Source organism: Musca autumnalis, unplaced genomic scaffold (assembly GCF_047663935.1).
Source record: "Musca autumnalis isolate F117 unplaced genomic scaffold, ASM4766393v1 scaffold_3, whole genome shotgun sequence".
Classification (NCBI taxonomy): Eukaryota; Metazoa; Arthropoda; class Insecta; order Diptera; family Muscidae; genus Musca; species Musca autumnalis.
The window spans coordinates 83738047-83761972 of NW_027411866.1; the positions used below are offsets into that span (position 1 = coordinate 83738047).

The 23926-nt window shown below is 34.3% G+C and overlaps 2 protein-coding genes and 1 long non-coding RNA gene across 4 annotated transcripts in view; 1 reads left to right on the plus strand and 2 right to left on the minus strand.

The window, feature by feature from the left end:
* Window positions 1–23926, minus strand: part of LOC141396626 (uncharacterized) — a 100485-nt gene continuing 76559 nt past the window's right edge. The window contains exons 1-4 of one of the 2 annotated variants that reach the window (XM_073972240.1): window positions 6752–6975; window positions 5952–6631; window positions 5812–5880; window positions 1–874 (exon numbers count right to left, since the gene is read on the minus strand). In XM_073972240.1, coding sequence (XP_073828341.1) covers window positions 47–874; window positions 5812–5880; window positions 5952–6631; window positions 6752–6821 — 1647 coding nt within the window. In that variant the 5' untranslated portion in view covers window positions 6822–6975 and the 3' untranslated portion in view covers window positions 1–46. Of the gene's footprint in view, window positions 875–5811; window positions 5881–5951; window positions 6632–6751; window positions 6976–23926 lie in introns of those variants that run through there. The other variant, XM_073972241.1, reaches the window with a different exon arrangement.
* LOC141396630 (uncharacterized) lies at window positions 13407–21321 on the minus strand. Its single transcript, XR_012411210.1, has 2 exons — window positions 19529–21321; window positions 13407–14197 (listed from the first exon to the last, which is right to left on the minus strand). It is a non-coding gene; the product is annotated as an uncharacterized lncRNA (long non-coding RNA).
* LOC141396628 (zinc finger protein 346-like) lies at window positions 21322–23789 on the plus strand. Its single transcript, XM_073972251.1, has 3 exons — window positions 21322–22326; window positions 22398–22466; window positions 22916–23789. Exons 1-3 carry the CDS (start codon window positions 21997–21999, stop codon window positions 23741–23743), a joined length of 1227 nt encoding a protein of 408 aa, XP_073828352.1. The 5' UTR covers window positions 21322–21996; the 3' UTR covers window positions 23744–23789.

Sequence of the window (23926 nt, forward strand, 5' to 3'; positions counted from 1 at the left end):
TTTGTGTTTGTTTAAAACACATGAGTTTTTATTTTTTTTTTTAAGTTTATTTTCTTTTTACGTTGGCTATGGCGGCCATGGCTTTTTGCTCCATTTGACCTTTTAGATGACGCTTTCCTTTGAGATGTTGTTCCAGACTAAGAAGATTGGTAATGGTCAGATTACACGTTTGGCAATAATATTGACCGCTAGGAGTACGATACATTGATAAATCGATTGTATCCAGTTTCTGTTCATTGATAACGGAATTAAGAACATTATCCTTGAGAGAAACGGCAGCAGCTTGAATTGTTGCATCAGTTGTAGTGGTAGACGTTGGAGCATGGCCAGTATTTGTTATTTCAACACCACTTGCCTTTAGTTTTTTCTGATGCTTTATACCGCTTAAATGCATTGCCAGTTGTAAAGCTGATCTTGCACTTACATTACAGACAGCGCAGTAAAGGTTCGAATCTGGTTCGGTAGTTTTTGCAATTTTAGATGGTTTTACTTCTGTATTCTCCTCTGGCAATTGTGGTGGCGAACTAACAACAGAACTTGAGGACTCATCTGCGGTAGTTGTTGTAACATTATCGTTTGATGATGAGTAAAAAAATTGTTCGCCAATTCCAAAACGGCGATCTGCACTTTTGGGAAAAGCTTTTGTAGAAACTCTTGCCCATTTGCCTTCGTTATTGTAATAGCCGGCACCGGAAGGTTTAGATCGTTGACTTAAAACCATTTGATGCTTCTTGCCGGCATAATGTTGTTGAGCATGTGTCACAGACGTTAGCTTCAAATCACACAGATCGCAATGGAATGCGTTTGGTCCCACAGGTCCTTGCTTATAAAAGCGCACTATTTCAGGAGGATTAATTCCTTTTTCCGTATAGTTCTGAAATGATATATACACATATTATATTGGCTAATTAATTTCTTCTATTAAGATTTATAATTGTTTGCCTAAATGGTGTTGTCATTTATAGATTTGCTTCTGGTGTAACCTTTTCCACAAACACACGCGAATCCGTCATGTCCATACTCCATTCATTCCCATTTTAAACTGTAGTGAAAACAATGGATAAGGAGGTCCCGCTACAAGCTGTGTTTAAAAAGAAACGTTAGGGTACCATAATCCTAAGGTTTCTTTTCAAACGCTGCTTATAGACTGTCAAAGTTCAGAAAGAAAGATTTAAGGCACTAATTTGACTACATGTTTTAGGTGAAAGGAATGTTAATTGCATGATGTTAATTCCTTGCTAAGTTTGGCTTATGTTCTATCTGGTCGGATACGTATTACTAGACATCGGATTTTGCATATTTGCTTTTTTTTTTAATAATAGAGATACGAAGATTCTGATTGGACCAAAATTCGTTTCAAAGAAATCTAAATTCAATGGCAGGGTCATATTTTGTATTTATTTTGCATATTTTGCATATGCACAAAATATGCAAAAAATATGCAAAATATGCACAAAATATGCAAAAAATATGCAAAAAATATGCAGAATATGCAAAAAATATGCAAAATATGCAAACAGTTTTTGGTCGAAAATCGTCATAAAAGTCGTAAAATTGACAATTAAAGTTGGAAAAAAATCATCAAAACAACTTCAAAGTGTCCTAAATTAGGATTGTTGGCCGTTTAACGTCGCTTTTTTAGCAGATTATTGTGCTATTGAGACCCCTTACCACAGTGTGGATATAAAAATATGGTTATATGTTTATTGTAATACCATTTTTTTATTATTAACCTATTAAAAAATATAAAATTTGTTAAATTGTCAAATATTTTATGTAAAATTCAATATTTTCTTTGTCTTAATTTGTTGCATAAGTCTGGTTTTAGCTCAAAGGGAAAACATCGATGTCCAATTTTTTATGCGGCACTCCCCTAAAGTTGTTAGTTTGGTTAGATTTTAAGATTGTTAAAGTTTGAACACCAATGGAATATGTTAACACATGCCACTGGGGCCTCGTAATTATGAAAATCATGATTCTTTGGCTATTTGACGACTTCAACGACCCATATCTATGAAACGGTTAAAACTATTTGCTGGTGTTATACATTAAATTAAATGCCATACTTTTCTTGATATTTCTTGCCGAACAACAAAATACCTAAGTAGTACTGAATTCAAGATAATAAAGTCAATGTCCTGAAAACGCCTTAGGGTGAAAATTGAGTCTATTGTGAAAAAGCCCGTTTTATAGTGTTTTATTTAACTTGTCTGTTTAGATCAAATCTAGTAACTTATTTTCCACACAGTTGTAGTTGACCAATCGAACTAAAACTTTGCACACTTTTCAAACTTGGATGACAATACATGAATATGAAACCAAAACCAATATGGGTCCATTTTTTTCTTAGAGCCCCCATATAGCGGTACCACCCGATTTAAAGTATTATAAGGATTCTGTTTAAATTTTTAGACCGAATTGGCTATAACTTGGCATTTGGGGTTCCCAATGGTACAGAAACTTCCTCACTAAAAATGTTGGACTTAGGTCAAGGTTTTGGTATAGCCTCTATATAACGGTACAACACGATTTCAGGTATTTTAAAGTTTGTTCGGCCTAAATTGGCTATAACTTGGTTACGAGGTTCCCAGTGATCAAAAAAAAAAGTGCTGAAAAGTTAAAAATAAAAAATAGTTAAAAAACAAGTTACAGTGCTTTATTTACAAATGCACTTAAAACTAGAAAATAATTTTTAATGATTAAATCTCTCAAATAATACGCTTGCATTTGAATTAAAAATTAAACGGCAATATTAAACGGCCACCAGCGTTTTTATTTGAGAGAATCCATAATTAAAAATTATGTTCTCGTTTTAAGTGCTTTTATAAATAAAACATTGTAACTTAATTTTTTAAATTATTTTTTATTTCTTCCCATATTATAAATTTTTGGGAATGAAAACCAATGTTTTTTACATTTTGTTCATATTTAAATTTATTTAAGGGACTGACATAATGTGATTTTGGAGACATCTGGGTAATGATGATTACTTGTTGATGAACTCGACTCCTTGCTCTGCTATGTCGTTCACAACTTTCAAATTGTTTAACATCCTTTACCCATCCTGGTAATTGATGTTCTGCGGTCAAGTTACAGGATTTTTTTCAAGAAATTCGGAGTTAATGCTTAATCTCTTGAACAAGAAGTAAGTATACCCTGTAATTACGCCTGGTAGACTTTTTCTGGAAATTTCGGCAGTTGTTATTTTGTTATACCCCGGTTACACTTAGCCAGATTAACCCAGTGGGTTTGGATTTCAAATGTCAATTCCATAGCGCAAACGTCAAATAAATCCTATCGAAGTGGGTTAACCCGGCAAAAAAACTCTAGTGTAGCCGTACTATTAGTTTGGTTTTTTCCATCTTCTTTTGCTTGCTTTGTTAAGATTTTTGTCGCATTTGGCTCTTTACGGTGGTTTGAACTATCAGATCAGGCCAACAAGTTAAGGTCTAAGATACCACAGATGATTTATCATTTTGTTATTTCCTTTATCTGATATTTGTTTCGTATTTCAATAAATCTTCAACGCGGTTTAGGTCTTATTTTGGAACTAAACAAATTTCTGAATTTCGTTTTCACTATTTTTGGTATTAAACTCAATCTATTGTCTCTAATCCTTTTCAACCTATTGATTATGTTTACCCAATCCATCCTATATTATATCTATATAAACATTATCTTGTTCATTATACGTTTTGTAAAATCATTTATAACACTCAGTTGTTGTCGTTTGATAGAAAATAAATAAAGAAAATAAGGAACGTTCTGGGCGCGTTAAACCAGGCTCGAAAGATGAAAGCACAAAGTGCTTCTACGACCTCTTGTTCTTGGGAAGTCAGCTGGGAAGTAGTTTTAAAACGTTCTCGCCTACATCGAACTTGGATTTGTCAATCGCAGACTATTCTTATAGAAATCGCGTGAATATGTTTGGTTGATGTCCGGATGTGCTGCCAAACTTGCAGTCAAAAATCCTTCTCAACAATACTTCTTATAAATCTGTACGCAGGTACAGAAGCTCTCGACTTAACATCTGCTCAAGCTTGTAAGACCCCATTATTCTAGGCATTCGTACACTGCTAAGTCTTGTTTCTCCCCTGAGCTACTGTCAGTTTCAGGAACGCCCAGGAGTTGTTCTTTACCTCCATACCAGATGATACCAGAACAGCAACCCGTTCTTTCTGCACTGTTTTGGGAATACTTGGTAATAGTTTTCCATGCCAGTGCACGCAAATAGCCTTGTTTTGGGGTATCTTCCTTGAAGTTGTTGCGAGTATTTTTCACCGTTTATTCTCCGGAATAAACGGATAAAGCTTCTAAAGATCATATATTTGTTGGGGTCCTCTCCGAGAGCTTCTAGTGTAGATAAAATGATTCGACTAACGTTCCTATAGGACACTTTACAGGGATCCAGCAACAATGACAATTTTATGGACAGGAGTTTTTGTTGAAGCTGCGCTTGATTATTTTCGGGACAGATGGTTCTTCAGATTCTACGAAGCGTTTAGCATCAAAAGAAGACCTAGACCTCATTGAAAATCTATTGAAATACGAAAACATAGACAGAAAAAGGAAATAAAAAAAATGATAAATCACCTGTGGTATCTTAGTCCTGAACTTGTTGGCTTGGCATTGTTTGATCCGACAGTGCAAAACACCGTGAACAGTCAAATGGCGACAAAAATTTTAACAAAGCGAAGATGGAAACTTCTCCGGAAATATTCGACCCAAACTTACAAAAGAATAACTGTTCGAAATTCATAAAAAAGTCACATTAACTCCGAGTCGAGCTCACCACAGATTACAACCAATTAAATACAAAGGACGAACAACTAAAACAATGCGTTCTCCAAGTAGTCGGCTATACCCAGTTAGGCTCCATTTTCGCCCTACGTACGCCAGTCACGTTAATCGGGACACTGGCTTTCTATCTCGAATTCAGTAATACTTACGCAGTTTGTTTTTGAATATAAAATAAACAGAATGGCCTTTAATTTAATGCATAATACGGGCAATTAGCTTAAACCGTTCCACAGATATGGGCCGCCGAGAGACGAAATTTTCATAACTTCAAGGCTCCAGAGGCACGTGTTAACTTATTCCAATGATGCTCAATTGCCAATTTTAATCTTAAATCTATCTAAAATCTAATCTAAGAAAACAGTTTAGGCGGCACCCCCGCCTAAAAAAAGCCGACATCGATTTCTTCCCTTTGAGTTAAACCAGCCTAAAGCTACAAATTAAGACAAAGAAAATATTGAATTTACATAAATTATTGATTATTGATATTTTATCTAATTTTATATTTTTGTGTAGTTTAATAATAAAAAACAGTATTACAATACCATATACCCTACACCACACCGTCGTAAGAGGTATCAATAACATAATAATTTGCTAAAACATCGACGTTAAATGGCCAACAGTCTTAGTAATTTAGGACACTTTAAAGTTTTTTTGATGATATTTTCCAACTATAATTGTAAATTTTTCGACTTTTATGACGATTTTCGCCCAAAAACTGTTTGCATATTTTGCATATTTTTTGCATATTCTGCATATTTTGCATATTTTGCATATTTTGCATATTTTTTTGCATGTTTTGCATATTTTTTGGCATATTTTTTGCATATTTTTTGCATATATTTTGCATATTTTTGATATGACCCTAAATATCGAAAAATTGACCCTCAAAACGCCTAGATCCAAAATTTGAGTCCAATCGGATGAGAAATAAAAAACATGCAAAAATCCGATGTCTACTTATTACATTTTGAAACATGGTACATATTTGTTGAACTGCGCTGCACATACCTTTGTAATCCAATTTGTAATACTCTTATCATGCGATTTCGATTCATAATGATCCTTTGCAGATATTACCTAAAATTATTTAGAAATTAGAGATATGTATGTACTTAACAATGCATATCCATACACATAACCGTACTCACAGAATTCATTTTCAGTTTACACAAGTCGCATGATAATGGATGTATTAGTGCATTCAATTCATCTGGATATGTTGGATGACGCCCAGTAAACATTGCCAAATCGCCTTTCTCATCTATTTCCGCAATGGGTTCGTGCTTCTTAGGCGTACGAAAAGAGTCCACATATTTCCTTTTCAATGAGGACTTGTATTCTCCATAAGTGTGTGGTACTTCCGGTAAGACCGTCTCTGCGACAGGGTATGTTAGATTACTTACATTACCATACCCATGTTCATTTAAATTAAATAAATGTGGCATATTTCTTCTACGTATTAGCTGCTGACTTGTTCCGGGTTCTTCAAAATCATAAGTTTGACTTAAGGGTGGTGGTGACTGGTAGTCTGGAACAGTATTAATTGTATTAACAGGTTGTTCAGTTGTTTTCGGCCTTCTCAGACTTCCAACATCCGGATTTGTAACAGTTTTCCTTCTAACAGCACGAGTTGAATTTATTTTATTACTGAATTCTTTTTTATTAACCAATTTTAGGTGTCCTGTTAAGCCACGACCTGTTATATTTTTAACTTCCTTAGAAGCTATTAAGCCATTGAGGTGTTTCTTTATCAATGTTTTTCTAAGTGGGGTTATATCTGCTGAGTATTTGTTTTCAATTGCCTTGTAAATGCCCACCAATGTTATGCCTAAGGGGGGAAAGAATGTATTACATCACAATTAAGAGCGACTTAAGCAAGTTTGAGGGTATCCGCCTGAAATTTATATTGAATATTGTCTATTTTCCATGATTTCCAAAGTTTTGTTACCTTTTCTTGCATCCGCTTCCAATAGAGCTTCATTGGTTAATTTGGATATCGTTGGAAGACGTGCTGGCATAATTTTGTACAATTTAGTTTAACTGAACACCCAAAAACTGAAGCAATCACCACAAAAATAAATGTTCAGTACATACACTTATTACATATATTTATTTTTTATTTTATTATCAAAAATATAACGGTACTTCTTGTGCAAAATGTCAAATCAAAACAAAAAAAGTAAAAACTTATAGTACGTTTACATTTACGAAATCCACTTGATTTCAAACGTCAAATGAAATCCATTGGATTACAGATAAGTTTTCATTTGACGTATACGCAAAGAAATTTACAGTTAAAGCTTCGTTCCCGTATCTTTTAATAGTAATGCTAAGTTTACATTTACGAAATCCACTCGATTTTAACTGTCAATTCCATAGCTCAAACGTCAAATGAAATCTCATCTGGATTTCATTTGACGTTTAACCTATGGATTTGACAGTTGAAATCGAGTGGATTTCGTAAATGTAAACCAAGCATAAAACTCGTAAAAGAGAGAACTGCAAAAAATTTGTTGTCACACACAAGTTTTTTGGAATAGTTCGGGAACGGAAAAATGGAAAATACTTCAAAAAACTGGAACAAATGTCAAAGTTGGTGTATCAGCCAATCAGACGCCGGCAACCATGTTACTATTTTTTTACTCGCCCAAATTTGTCGTGTAAAAAGTTTTTAAAGAGAGCGTCATTCAGCGCCATTTTTGTTTAAAGAGAAGTGAACATTTTACAATTTTTTTGTGTACGGGAACGGTTTTTGGAGAAAAATGTGTAAAAGTCGTAAAAATTGTAAAAACTTTTTAGTTCTGGAACACAGCTATAATGTGTCAATTGCATTGAATTAATGTCAAATTTTGACATCTTATGTTGCCAACAATTGCCAATGCGGCTACCTGTGTATTTGTACCATGGAGGTGAGGCATATGGTAACCAGCGTTGTCAGTATTGGGGATTTTTCCCCAAATTGGGGAATTTTTATTTGAAATGGGGGAAAAAATGTCGACTTGGGGAATTGGGAAAATGTTGGGGAAATCTGAAAAATATTTGGGGATTTTTGGGGAATTTCTTTTTTGACTAATTACTTCAGATTATCTGATTTTTTTTTAATTTCAGTACGTCAATAGTAGTAGAGCACGCGTGACGCACAAATAACATGCATCATATACTTACTGGTCGCAGCAGCAATAATTTACGACAGATTTGAAGTGTTATCATGCGGTTCGACGACTGACAGTGTACTAGAACAGTGGGTTGAATTGAAATAACATTTTCCATCATTTATACTGCTGAAGGGGACTTAACTGCAGAAATGATTTCTGGATTGATGTGCAATGAGGAAATTAAACTTTATTTAACATTCATGGCTCCAATTATAAAAGAGATAAATATGCTTAGGCCCGTTATTATATCCTTTTTGTAGTTAAATATTGGTCGATATCGGACAGATTACCCGTTTTTTTATTCCTACAAGTTTGCTTTAATAATAAGTGTCAGACAAATTAAAAGGAACTTTGTGTTCCTTCTAAAATTTAAAGTGTGCCAAAAACAAGAAACATTTGAGTGCAAATTAAAATCAACCAATCCGAGTTGATTAAATTTGATGTATACAGACTGTCTTGCTTGGAATGGAATGGAAGATCTAATAACAAATACCTGGTAATGCGAACTTTATTCCTTATTTTTCTTAGAGTAAGGTATAACAAAATGGGATTTTAAAGAAAAGATGTAAGAACGGGCCTTAATCTAAGTTTTCAAACCGATGCACATTGCTAATATGCATAGTGGAATCGATCGAAAACGACTCGGCAAATTTCCCATGAGGAGCCATGGACCTAGGCTTTAATTTTGACTTGTACTTTTTTGAGTAAACAATTACTAAAGTTAAAAAGACCAGTGCTGAATATCTTAAACGCTGTTAATACAAATGCTGAAACCGATGCCTACAAATATGCAATTTTTCAAACTTACAAGCAAATTTATCCCAATATTTGCAGCAATTCACTGGGTCAACACAATTTTAGCTCTATACGGACCTTTTTTGAACCAGTTGTCAACACAAAAATCTCCACGGATGTTTACGAATCGCAATGGAGAAAGTTATCATTCGTAAATTGTAGATGGCAAAGGCAAAAGCAAGGTTGTATATCATGTGTACTGTGATTTCGATGTTGATTTCGCTGAAATCACGAAATGAGATGATTTCATTTTTGTATGCGAAATCATGATAAATTTTGCTTGATTCCGCGCGAAATCACGAAACGCCTTCGAAATCACGAAACGACGCCGAATGTAAACCAAGCATAAGTCCCAATTTACATTGGGCGAGTTTACTTGCGGCAATTGTCATTTTGTAGGAGAGAGAGGTAAGGCATATGGTAACCCTTTGCCTCTCAGCACCCTCTCTCACCTACAAACTGACAATTGCCGCAAGTAAACTCGCCTAATGTAAATTGGGACTAACGTTACAAACAAAAACAAATTCCTTTGTGGTTGTTGTTCGAGTTGTATTTGTTGTAGTATTAGCTTTACCTTATATTTGTTCTACCATGACTTGCCGGTTTTACCATTTTCAAAAGTAAAGGAACAGACCAATAAAGGGCTGCGTACATAAGCTGCCTTGCCTTCTTACCTTGCTTACTTCAGATAAAAGAATAAACAAAGACGTATAGCAATAAAGACCCGAACAAATGCATTTTCCAAAAAGATATGCTAATAGTTACACATTTTGGTTACAGATGGCTACACAACTCACTGGAATTGATAACAGCAATGCCAATCGTTTTTGATTCCCATTTCTCGCGGCAGAAAACATTAACGTTGTGTTTTGTGGCTGAAATTTATTTCGTTACTTTTTTTATTGTTTATTTAATAAATAAATCAAAAGTGAATGCCGTCAAACTTGAGTTTTAATGTTTTTCTTGTCAATATTCCAATGAGTAACAGTTTTCGTTTAACAGAATGTTGCTATGATATCGTAGCAACAGAGGTTAACTCCCTCTACAGTTAATTTTTAACAATTGACTTTTCCTATCTTGTAATATTGACATCTTTGGAATAAAAAAGAAAAGGGCAACCCAGTTCGAAATTTCCTCGTCCTTCTTTATTATTTTAGCCCTGTTCCTTTACGTTCAAGAATCTTCAAGTTTTACAAATTTTTACTCGAAAAGCGTTCCTTTACTTCAGACACAATACAATTCATATGGGAGCAGTTTTCAACTTTTACTACTTTTGCCGGTTTTACCACTTTCAGAAGTAAAGGAACAGACCATTTATTTTTATTTGGTCTGTTCCTTTACTTTTAAAAATGGTAACAGTGGCAAGAAATGGTAAAAGTGGTGAACTGCTATCATATAAATTGTATGCTTTTGAAAGTAAGGGAACACTTTGCGGGTAAAAAGTGGTAAAAACTGGTAACCTCAGGCACGTAAAGGAACACGACTATTATGTCAAAAATGAAGCAGGAAAGCAAGGCAATCAGGCAGAGCGGCTTATGTACGCAGGCCTTAACACTTATTTATTTATTTATTTTTTTTTGATACGACAAATCGTATGGCGTAATACGACAAATGGGTATTACGTATGGCGTTGAAATACGAGGAAAGAGTCGTGACCGATTTTGTAAACGACAGCATATAAAAATAGAAAGAAATCAATTTCAAAAGATTTTTGGCAATGATTATTAAAATATATTGGAAAATAACTATAATAAATACAAACTTTACTATTTTTATTCATTTGCATAAGATAAATTTCGTGTTTTTATCAGATGACAATCTTTCTATTAAAAATCTGTTAGAGTCCTCATATAACGATTCATGCAATGCAAATTTCTTAGTTCTTGTTCAAAAGATGTTTTCAAACGAATTGTTTTACAATTAAAAAATACATATTTTTTAATTTTGTATGAGAAAAAAATTGTCGTTGTCGTAAATGTTACGTAGTACCAAAAAATATACGTACGATAACGACTACGCCAACGACCACAAAAACGTCTACGCCAAACACTTATTTTGATTGTAAAACCTGTGGGTTAGGCATGGTAGAACAAGAAAAGGTAGCAGCAATACCCAGCTGACTAAACTGGGCTGTAATGCTAGTGTCAAATTCCATACGACATTTTATATATTTATTTCTATGTTCAATGTATATTGCATTGTTCCACAAACATCCCAGGTGGGACAGGGGAGACTTCTATCATATCAATGAGTGCACCCCGATTTATATTAGCTCAATGAAATGGGACCTACTGTTTATCGCCGAGTCCGAACGGCGTGTTTAGGACACCACTTGTAGAGAAGTTGTACAAAGCTGAAATACTCAGGAAATGTCGCCAACATTACTGAGGGGCATGGTACAATAATACAGGTAGCATTATCAAGCCAGCTGATGGTAACAAAATGTGTCAATTGCATTGAATTGATGTCAAATTTTGACATCTTATGTTACCAACAATTGCCGATGCGGCTACCTGTGTATTTGTACCATGCTGAGGGGTATTTTGCCACCGTTGAAAAGTGTTTGATGTTGACTGGACGGGGAATCGAAACCACGACCTATAGCGTGCAAGGCGGGTGGACATACCATTGCACCACGGTGGCATCCGTGTATGTATATTAGTGATATATATTTTTTGAAGAACAAATTTATTCATCAGAAAAAAACTATTTCCCATAAAGACTCCTTCATATCATTGACATGTAACCTCCTCCAGGTCTGATCGACATGCCGCACACTAAAACACCGCTTATAGAGGCGGTACAATATTTGTTAATATGTGTAGTATTTTGTTAAACTTGAAAAGAATAAAGCCCTAATAAACATGTGATATTTTGTTTTCAAAAGCAAACGATTGAAACAGCTTCTCTTTTTCAATGAATTACCAGCGACCCCAAACACTTTTGCAAGAATTCTACTTTCTGCAAGAAATTATGCATTTAGTGGAATGATATGGAAACATTCAAATTGAAAATTGAACGAGTTTTCATTCATGTTTTTCAAAATATTCAATCAAATGTGAAAAATTATTAGTTTTTTAAATTCCAATAATTTATAGACATTTCTTTATTTTGTTTACATGTACGTTGACACTAATGTTCACAAACAAAAACAAATTTCTATGTGGTTGTTGTTGAATTGTATTTGTTGTAGTATTTACTTTACCTGGTTTTGTTCTACCATGAGGGTAAAGGGGTGAGTACATAAGCTGCCTTGCCTGCTTACCTTGCTTGCTTCTGTTAAAGAATAAAAAAGAAATGGGCAAGCCAGTTCGAAATTTGTTCGGCCTTCTTTATTCTTTTATTTTTATTATAGCTTTGTTCCTTTACTTTTTTTTAATGGTAAGGGTGGTAAAAGAGAAAAGTGTCAAAATTGCTCTCTCATGAACATTTATACCAGAAAAGTAAAGGAACGGAAAAATGGTAGATCTGGCAGCAATGTCAAAAAGAAACATAAAAAAATCAATTTCGTCTTTTATTTCACAGTATTTAATTTTGTTTTGTCAGCGTTCGAATTTTTCTTCTGTTTTTCGTCTATTTTCTTTTTCATTGTGAAATAATCGTCAAACAAAAGTCGAAAAATCAGTTCTGCCATTTTTTACCTGCAGAAATTTTGCTGGTAGCCTGTGGTAGAAGAGAAAGCCATTTTCGTTCTCTCTCCACTCTCACTCTCTTTAAAATTGCTTCCAGTTTTGCCACTTTTCGGGGTTAAGGAACGCTTTGCAGGTTAAAAATGGTAACAAATGGTAACCTAAGGTAAGTAAAGGAACACAGCTTATGTCAGAAATGAAGCAGGAAAGCAAGTTAATCAGGCAAGGCAGCTTATGTACGCAGGCCTTTAGGTTTCCTTCTGGATTAAAAGTTTAAAAAATGTTATACTAATAGTTCTATTAATTTCTGTTACCAAAAGAATTCTTTAAAAATATAAATTTTTGCTTTTTTGTACAAATAGTCCCAATTTACATTGGGCGAGTTTACTTGCGGCAATTGTCATTTTGTCGGAGAGAGAGGTGAGCATGGTACAATAATACAGGTAGCATTATCATGCCAGCTGATGGTAACATAAGCTTCGTTCCCGTACTTTTTAATGGTAAAACTCGTAAAAGAGAGAACTGCAAAAAATTTGTTATCACACACAAGTTTTTTGAAATAGTTCGGGAACGGAAAAATGGAAAATACGTCAAAAAAACTGGAACAAATGTCAAAGTCGGCGTATCAGCCAATCAGACGCCGGCAACCATGTTACTATTTTTTTACTCGACCAAATTTGTCGTGTAAAAAGTTTTTAAAGAGAGCGTCATTCAGCGCCATTTTTGTTTAAAGAGAAGTGAACATTTTACAACTTTTTTGTGTACGGGAACGCTTTTTCGAGTAAAATGTGTAAAAGTCGTAAAAATTGTAAAAACTTTTTAGTTCTGGAACACAGCTTTAATATAAGTTGCGGTGTCGCAAAAAGCAATATTGAAAACTTTTGAGCTTTCATTCAAATTCATATCTTTGTCGGCAAGAAAATAATCAAATATCTTATAGGGAAGTTTAACTATATATAAATAATTTTTATTAAAAAATAATAAAACAACAACGTAATAATAAAACAACCAAAAGGCAAAATAATTATATATAGAACTGAATACCTCATACTTATTATTTAAAAATTATTACTATAACAAATAAAGTACATACAAATGTATACAAAAATAATTAAAAATATAATTTATAAAATTAATAACAATTATAAACTATATATGTTACATATCTACAAATAAAGCCCTCCCATTTAAATGCACATCAGTTTACACTTTGGCGTAGATTTCTTTTTCCTTTTTTCCTTCCCGAAGATGGTAATGATGTACGTGGAGTTCCTTCCAAAACATCTGAAGATAATTGTCTGGGATGACTAATGTGTTGACGATTTGGAGCTAAGGGTAAGAATTGCGTTTGTGGTATTGGGGTGGATGCATGCTGCGGTGCCATTGGTGGTGTATCCAAATCGTGTTCATTTAAATTAAATAAATGTGGCATATTTCTTCTACGTATTAGCTGCTGACTTGTTCCGGGTTCTTCAAAATCATAAGTTTGACTTAAGGGTGGTGGTGACTGGTAGTCTGGAACAGTAGTAATTGTATTAACAGGTTGTTCAGTTGTTTTCGGCCGTCTCAGACTTCTAACATCAGGATTTGTAACAGTTTTCCTTCTAACAGCACGAGTTGAATTTATTTTATTACTGAATTCTTTTTTATTAACCAATTTTAGGTGTCCTGTTAAGCCACGACCTGTTATATTTTTAACTTCCTTAGAAGCTATTAAGCCATTGAGGTGTTTCTTTATCAATCTTTTTCTAAGTGGGGTTATATCTGCTGAGTATTTGTTTTCAATTGCCTTGTAAATGCCCACCAATGTTATGCCTAAGGGGGGAAAGAATGTATTACATCACAATTAAGAGCGACTTAAGCAAGTTTGAGGGTATCCGCCTGAAATTTATATTGAATATTGTCTATTTTCCATGATTTCCAAAGTTTTGTTACCTTTTCTTGCATCCAATAGAGCTTCATTGGTTACTTTGGATATCGTTGGAAGACGAAGACGTGCTGGCATAATTTTGTACAATTTAGTTTAACTGAACACCCAAAAACTGAAGCAATCACCACAAAAATAAATGTTCAGTACATACATACGTACATATATTTATTTTTTATTTTATTATCAAAAATATAACGGTACTTCTTGTGTAAAATGTCAAATCAAAACAAAAAAAGTAAAAACTTATAGTACGTTTACATTTACGAAATCCACTTGATTTCAAACGTCAAATGAAATCCATTGGATTACAGATAAGTTTTCATTTGACGTATACGCAAAGAAATTGACAGTTAAAGCTTCGTTCCCGTACTTTTTAATAGTAATGCTAAGTTTACATTTACGAAATCCACTCGATTTTAACTGTCAATTCCATAGCTCAAACGTCAAATGAAATCTCATCTGGATTTCATTTGACGTTTAACCTATGGATTTGACAGTTGAAATCGAGTGGATTTCGTAAATGTAAACCATGCATAAAACTCGTAAAAGAGAGAACTGCAAAAAATTTGTTGTCACACACAAGTTTTTTGGAATAGTTCGGGAACGGAAAAATGGAAAATACGTCAAAAAACTGGAACAAATGTCAAAGTTGGTGTATCAGCCAATCAGACGCCGGCAACCATGTTACTATTTTTTTACTCGCCCAAATGTGTCGTGTAAAAAGTTTTTAAAGAGAGCGTCATTCAGCGCCATTTTTGTTTAAAGAGAAGTGAACATTTTACAATTTTTTTGTGTACGGGAACGGTTTTTGGAGAAAAATGTGTAAAAGTCGTAAAAATTGTAAAAACTTTTTAGTTCTGGAACACAGCTATAATGTGTCAATTGCATTGAATTAATGTCAAATTTTGACATCTTATGTTGCCAACAATTGCCAATGCGGCTACCTGTGTATTTGTACCATGGAGGTGAGGCATATGGTAACCAGCGTTGTCAGTATTGGGGATTTTTCCCCAAATTGGGGAATTTTTATTTGAAATGGGGAAAAAATGTCGACTTGGGGAATTGGGAAAATGTTGGGGAAATCTGAAAAATATTTGGGGATTTTTGGGGAATTTCTTTTATGACTAATTACTTCAGATTATCTGATTTTTTTTTTTTTAATTTCAGTACGTCAATAGTAGTAGAGCACGCGTGACGCACAAATAACATGCATCATATACTTACTGGTCGCAGCAGCAATAATTTATGACAGATTTGAAGTGTTATCATGCGGTTCGACGACTGACAGTGTACTAGAACAGTGGGTTGAATTGAAATAACATTTTCCATCATTTATACTGCTGAAGGGGACTTAACTGCAGAAATGATTTCTGGATTGATGTGCAATAAGGAAATTAAACTTTATTTAACATTCATGGCTCCAATTATAAAAGAGATAAATATGCTTAGGCCCGTTATTATATCCTTTTTGTAGTTAAATATTGGTCGATATCGGACAGACTACCCGTTTTTTTATTCCTACAAGTTTGCTTTAATAATAAGTGTCAGACAAATTAAAAGGAACTTTGTGTTCCTTCTAAAATTTAAAGTGTGCCAAAAACAAGAAACATTTGAGTGCAAATTCAAATCAACCAATCCGAGTTGATTAAATTTGATGTATACAGACTGTCTTGCTTGGAATGGAATGGAAGATCTAATAACAAATACCTGTTAATGCGAACTTTATTCCTTATTTTTCTTAGAGTAAGGTATAACAAAATGGGATTTTAAAGAAAAATGAAAGAACGGGCCTTAATCTAAGTTTTCAAACCGATGCACATTGCTAATATGCATAGTGGAATCGATCGAAAACGACTCGGCAAATTTCCCATGAGGAGCCATGGACCTAGGCTTTAATTTTGACTTGTACTTTTTTGAGTAAACAATTACTAAAGTTAAAAAGACCAGTGCTGAATATCTTAAACGCTGTTAATACAAATGCTGAAACCGATGCCTACAAATATGCAATTTTTCAAACTTACAAGCAAATTTATCCCAATATTTGCAGCAATTCACTGGGTCAACACAATTTTAGCTCTATACGGACCTTTTTTGAACCGTACCGCTTCTATAGACACGCCGTTCGGACTCGGCGATAAACAGTAGGTCCCATTTCATTGAGCTAATATAAATCGGGGTGCACTCATTGATATGAGAGAAGTCTCCCCTGTCCCGCCTGGGATGTTTGTGGAACAATGCAATATACATTGAACATAGAAATAAATATATAAAATGTCGTATGGAATTTGACACTAGCATTACAGCCCAGTTCAGACAGCTGGGTATTGCTGCTGCCTTTTCTTGTTCTACCATGCCTAACCCTACAGGTTTTACAATCAAAATAAGTGTTTGGCTTAGACGTTTTTGTGGTCGTTGGCGTAGTCGTTGTCGTACATATATTTTTTGGTACTACGTAACATTTACGACAACGACAATTTTTTTCTCATACAAAATTAAAAAATATGTATTTTTTAATTGTAAAACAATTCGTTTGAAATCATCTTTTGAACAAGAATCGTTATATGAGGACTCTAACAGATTTTTAATAGAAAGATTGTCATCTGATAAAAACACGAAATTTATCTTATGCAAATGAATAAAAGTAGTAAAGTTTGTATTTATTATAGTTATTTTCCAATATATTTTAATAATCATTGCCAAAAATCTTTTGAAATTGATTTTTTTCTATTTTTATATGCTGTCGTTTACAAAATCGGTCACGACTCTTTCCTCGTATTTCAACGCCTTACGTAATACCCATTTGTCGTATTACGCCATACGTAATACCGATTTGTCGTATCAAAAAAAAATTAATAAATAAATAAATAAGTGTTAAGGCCTGCGTACATAAGCCGCTCTGCCTGATTGCCTTGCTTTCCTGCTTCATTTTTGACATAATAAAAATAAAAGAATAAAGAAGGCCGAGGAAATTTCGAACTGGGTAGCCCTTTCCTTTTTTATTCTTTTATCAGAAGTAAGCAAGGTAGGCAGGCAAGGCAGCTTATGTACGCAGCCCTTTATTGGTCTGTTCCTTTACTTTTGAAAATGGTAAAACCGGCAAAAGTCATGGTAGAACAAATATTAGTCCGTGTTTAGACACACGGGAAAGTAAATTCAGTTTTTAGGCAATAGGGGGTAGGAAAGAGTGTTGAAGAGCTCTTTCCTCTCCGCTCTCTCCCAAAAACTCAATTTACTTTCCCGAGAAATTTGTGTGTCTAAACACAGACTAAGGTAAAGTTAACGACAACCACAAATGAATTTGTTTTTGTTTGTAATGTTACTGCCAGTTGTATTTGTAAACAAAACAAGAAAATGTCTATAAATTATTGGAATTTAAAAAACTAATAATTTTTCACATTTGATTGAATATTTTGGAAAACATGAATGAAAATTCGTTACATTTTCAATTTTAATGTTTCCACATCATTCCACTAAATGCATAAATTCTCGCAGAAAGTAGAATTCTTGCAGAAAAGTTTGGGGTCGCTGGAAATTCATAGAAAAAGGAGAAGCTGTTTCAATGTTTTGTTTTAGAAATCAAAGAAGCACATGTTTATTAGGGCTTTATTTTTTTAAATTTTAACAAAATACCTCACATATTAACAAACGTTGTATCGCCTCTACAAGCGGGGATTTACTGCGCGGCTTATCGTTCGAACTTGGATGAGGTTACATATCATTAATATGAAGAAGTCTTTCTGGGAAATGGTTTTTTCCGAATGATATATTTTTTTTTCTCAAAAAATATATGTCCCAAATGTACATCGAAATAGAAATAAATGTATAAAATGTCATATGAAATTTGACACTAACGTTACAACCCAGTTCAGTCAGCTGTGTATTGCTGCTACCTTTTTATACCCTCCACCATAGGATGGGGGTATATTAAGTTTGTCACTACGTTTGTAACTACTCGAAATAATCATTGTAGACCCCACAAAGTATATATATTCTTGATCAGCGTGCAATTCTACATCGATATAGCAATGTCCGTCCGTCTGTCCGTCTGTGGAAATCACTCTAGCGTCCGAACGGATTGACGTAGGTTGATGAAATTTTGGGAAAATATGTTATATTTACGTAGGACTTTTGGTATTGAAAGTGGGCTATGTAGGTCCACGCTTTCGTATAGCCCCCATACAAAATGACGCGTGACGCGTCGTCGTTTTAAGGAATTTTTAAGATATTTGGCCCATTTTACCACCGAATTGGTTGTAATTTGGTATTTTGTATTTCCAGAGGCCAAAAAATACCAAAGTTGGGTTATATAGGTCCACGTTTTGGTATAGCCCCCATATAAGGCCCCATATAAAGTACGCGTCATTTTAATATATTTTGAATGTATTAGACCCATTTGACCACAGAATTGGTTGTAATTTGGTATTTTGTGTCTTCAGAGGCCAGAAAACATTCCTACCAAAGTTGGGTTATATAGGTCCACGTTTTGGTATAGCCCCCACATAAGGCCCCTTATAAAGTACGCGTCATTTTAATATATTTTGAATGTATTAGACCCACTTAACCAAAGAATCAGTTGTAACTTTGTATTTTGTGTTTATAGAGGCTAAGAAACATTTCTACCATAAAATGTTTATATAGGTCCACGTGTTGATATAGCCCCCATAATACAATATCTCCCGATTTTCGATATTTTGAACGTTTTAGCCTCATTATCACACCGAGATGGCTGAAATTTGGTATTTAGTCTTCTTATGGCGTATAAAACTTTCCCCCAGAAATTTGTAGGTATAGGTCCACGCCATCATATAGCCCCCATAGAACGGTACCTTCCGAATTTCGGTATTTTGAAGGTTGTGGCCACATTAATCAACCTGAAATGGCTGAAATTTGTGGTGGAGGGTATAAAAAGTTCGGCCCGACCGAACTTAACGCTTTTCTTACTTGTCTTATTCTACCATGGGCAAAAGTAGCAAAAGTTGTAAACTGTTCCCATATGAATTGTATGGTGTCCGAAGTAAAGGAACACTTTTCGAGTAAAAAATGGTCAAACTTGAAGATTCTTGCACGTAAAGGAACATAGCTTATATTTTAAACGAGAAATCCGTTCTGGGAATTACGAATGTATTTCTTTCAATTTTTTTAAGGATATAACATGCTATAAAACTCTAAAATTTTCATTGTATATCATTTTTCATCACATAAAAAATGTAACTTACGCCTACGACAACGTCTACGTCGCTTGAACGTCTACGATTACGCCAACCGTAATAAGGGTGAATAATTGCTTATGGTCTTAGCAACTGCATCCGTGTGAATGATTGTGCGTTTTCAGACGATACGGTTTGACAGCTCAAAAACTCGTTGTCCGTTTTGGTTCTCATTCGCAAATTGTGCCAGTGTTGAAACAAAATGTGGAATTAAGTGAACGAAAACGTACATAAGTACTTTTTTAATAAATTAGTTAATGACATAAAATAATTTTTGTAAAAATTTGTTCATGTACATGTTATGATTTTGTAAAATTTATTTATTTTTTTATTTTATCGTGATTTAAATTATGTTAAATGTTTTGAAATAAAAAAATGTAAGAATTTTACGCCGGTAACGCAGGAATCTTCTTACCCTCAGGTGTTAACAATTATTACGGTATTCGTTATTAACAATTTTAACCCATTCGTTTTTCCTGATTTTGTGGAATTTACAAGAATTACTCTATTTTAAAATGTTAAAATACAATACACACATAAATATTTTTGGTACATTTATGTAAAACCGTACTTCTTTTTGTTCAAAAAGTACGCTTGTATAAAATGACTTCAAAAACGCAACACTAGATGTGGAAATTACGAATGAGAGTTAAAACGGAAACCCCGTTTTTGAGCAGTCAAACCTTATCGTCTGAAAACGCGCATATTCAAACCTACCTGTAGTGGGATTCTGTAACTCATTTTTGCTGTTATCGATAATTGTCGGTAAAATTAAAATGCTTATAATTTCGATAATTAACGAAATTTTTCGCTAAGTTAACGATGAATGAAAAGTAGTCGCTAGCCTCTACCGACACAAACAGTGATGCCAACTTTTCTTTATGTTTTTAGTCATAATTTTGCGATTTAATTTTACCGATTTTTGTCGGTAACAGCAAAAATGAGTTACAGAATCCCACTACTGATATGGCTGTAGGTCTAGAGGTTCTCTCCTGTATTGCCTGTATTGTTGGACCTCCCTCTCTAGAGCATGAATCACCCTTATTACGGTTGGCGTAGTCGTAGACGTTCAAGTGACGTAGACGTTGTCGTAGGCGTAGTCGTAAGATACATTTTTATATGATGAAAAATTATATACAACGAAATTTTTTGTCTTTTATAGCATTTTATATCCTAAAAAATCGAAAGAAATACATTTGTAATTCCCAAATCGAATTTCTTGGTTTAAATACAACATTTTTTTTTTTTTGATACGACAAATCGGTATTACGTTTGGCGTATCACGACAAATTGGTATTACGTATGACGTTGAAATACGAGGAAAGAGTCGTGACCGATTTTTTAAACGACAGCATATAAAAATAAAAACAAATTAATTTCAAAAGAATTTTTTGGCAATGGTTATTAAAATATATTGGAAAATAACTATAATAAATACAAATTTTACTACTTTGATTCATTTTCATAAGATAAATTTCGTGTCTTTATCAGATGACAAACTTTCTATTGAAAATCTGTTAGAGTCCTCATATAACGATTAATGCAATGTAAATTTCTTAGTTCTTGCTCAAAAGATGATTTCAAACGAATTGTTTTACAATTAAAAAAAATATATTTTTTAAATTTTGTATGAGAAAAAAATTGTCGTTGTCGTAAATGTTACGTGCATGGTACAAATACACAGGTAGCCGCATCGGCAATTGTTGGCAACATAAGATGTCAAAATTTGACATCAATTCAATGCAATTGACACATTATGTTACCATCAGCTGGCATGATAATGCTACCTGTATTATTGTACCATGGTTACGTGGTACCAAAAAATATCCCTACGACAACGACTACGCCAACGACCACAAAAACGTCTACGCCAAACACTTATTTTGATTGTAAAAACTGTAGAGTTAGTTTTTCTTCTGAATTAAAAGTTTAAAAATCATCTACTAATAATTCTAATAATGTTAGTTACCAAAAGAATTCTTTAAAAATTGAAATTTTTGCTTTTTTGTACAAAAACATACATAATACCAATTAGACGTTACGACACGTCAGCTTGCAATTTTGGATACGACAACGCCAACCGTAATAAGGGTGAATATCCTTCCTGATATGTCTGGCTGTATCGGTGTCCAGCAGATGGTGATTGGGATGGCTCTCACGGTAACACCCGAGCAAGTACTGCAACGATAGCATCATGTGAAATCCAGTGGGTGTATAAAGTATGTTTAAAATACTAGAACTGTTGCGATCTGTAGATCCATCTGACACCATGATTTTCGATCTATAGATCCATCGCCAACTTTTTACATTCCCCTCCTTCTTCATTCTAAATAAATGTATAAATTATTATCGGCTATTCTCTTTTATCTCCTTGTTTCGCTTCGGTGAACTTGTATTCACCAAAGTAAACCGCTCATGTTATACACACGAAGATTTGCTGAAGTGAAGTTTCGGGAAAAAGGTTATTAAATAAAGTGATGAGCTACCCAACTCCAACTGCATACCTTGGAGTGCCATCTACACCATCTGATGTGCCTCATGGATATGGTAATGTAAGTAATCTAACATACCCTGTCGCAGAGACCGTCTTACCGGAAGTACCACACTCTTATGGGGAATACAAGTCCTCATTGAAAAGGAAATATGTGGACTCTTTTCGTACGCCTAAGAAGCACGAACCCATTGCCGAAATAGATGAGAAAGGCGATTTGGCTATGTTTACTGGGCGTCATCCAACATATCCAGATGAATTGAATGGACTAATACATCCATTATCATGCGACTTGTGTAAACTGAAAATGAATTCTGTGAGTACGGTTATGTGTATGGATATGCATTGTTAAGTACATACATATCTCTAATTTCTAAATAATTTTAGGTAATATCTGCAAAGGATCATTATGAATCGAAATCGCATGATAAGAGTATTACAAATTGGATTACAAAGGTATGTGCAGCGCAGTTCAACAAATATGTACCATGTTTCAAAATGTAATAAGTATCCGACCAGATAGAACATAAGCCAAACTTAGCAAGGAATTAACATCATGGAATTAACATTCCTTTTACCTAAAACATGTAGTCAAATTAGTGCCTTAAATCTTTCTTTCTGAACTTTGACAGTCCATAAGCAGCGTTTGAAAAGAAACCTTAGGATTATGGTACCCTAACGTTTCTTTTTAAACACAGCTTGTAGCGGGACCTCCTTATCCATTGTTTTCACTACAGTTTAAAATGGGAATGAATGGAGTATGGACATGACGGATTCGCGTGTGTTTGTGGAAAAGGTTACACCAGAAGCAAATATATAAATGACAACACCATTTAGGCAAACAATTATAAATCTTAATAGAAGAAATTAATTAGCCAATATAATATGTGTATATATCATTTCAGAACTATACGGAAAAAGGAATTAATCCTCCTGAAATAGTGCGCTTTTATAAGCAAGGACCTGTGGGACCAAACGCATTCCATTGCGATCTGTGTGATTTGAAGCTAACGTCTGTGACACATGCTCAACAACATTATGCCGGCAAGAAGCATCAAATGGTTTTAAGTCAACGATCTAAACCTTCCGGTGCCGGCTATTACAATAACGAAGGCAAATGGGTAAGAGTTTCTACAAAAGCTTTTCCCAAAAGTGCAGATCGCCGTTTTGGAATTGGCGAACAATTTTTTTACTCATCATCAAACGATAATGTTACAACAACTACCGCAGATGAGTCCTCAAGTTCTGTTGTTAGTTCGCCACCACAATTGCCAGAGGAGAATACAGAAGTAAAACCATCTAAAATTGCAAAAACTACCGAACCAGATTCGAACCTTTACTGCGCTGTCTGTAATGTAAGTGCAACATCAGCTTTACAACTGGCAATGCATTTAAGCGGTATAAAGCATCAGAAAAAACTAAAGGCAAGTGGTGTTGAAATAACAAATACTGGCCATGCTCCAACGTCTACCACTACAACTGATGCAACAATTCAAGCTGCTGCCGTTTCTCTCAAGGATAATGTTCTTAATTCCGTTATCAATGAACAGAAACTGGATACAATCGATTTATCAATGTATCGTACTCCTAGCGGTCAATATTATTGCCAAACGTGTAATCTGACCATTACCAATCTTCTTAGTCTGGAACAACATCTCAAAGGAAAGCGTCATCTAAAAGGTCAAATGGAGCAAAAAGCCATTGCCGCCATAGCCAACGTAAAAAGAAAATAAACTTTTAACAAAAAATAATAACTCATGTGTTTTAAACAAACACAAATACTATGCTTTATTACACTGTGCAGCAGCATTTTTGGGGGGTGGAAAATTTCTTTTGAATGTGAAAGCCCTTGATGAGCATACTAAGAACCCAAAAGGAAATTTTCGCCATAGGTCAAGTTTCTGAGATATCGCGCG

Excerpts from the sequence above, each read along its gene's own strand:
- LOC141396628 (XM_073972251.1), top strand. The coding sequence starts at position 21,997 with ATGAGCTACCCAACTCCAACTGCATACCTTGGAGTGCCATCTACACCA. Across the intron at positions 22,327-22,397 it reads GTAAACTGAAAATGAATTCT|GTAATATCTGCAAAGGATCA; the intron begins GTGAGTACGGTT and ends AAATAATTTTAG. Across the intron at positions 22,467-22,915 it reads TTACAAATTGGATTACAAAG|AACTATACGGAAAAAGGAAT; the intron begins GTATGTGCAGCG and ends ATATCATTTCAG.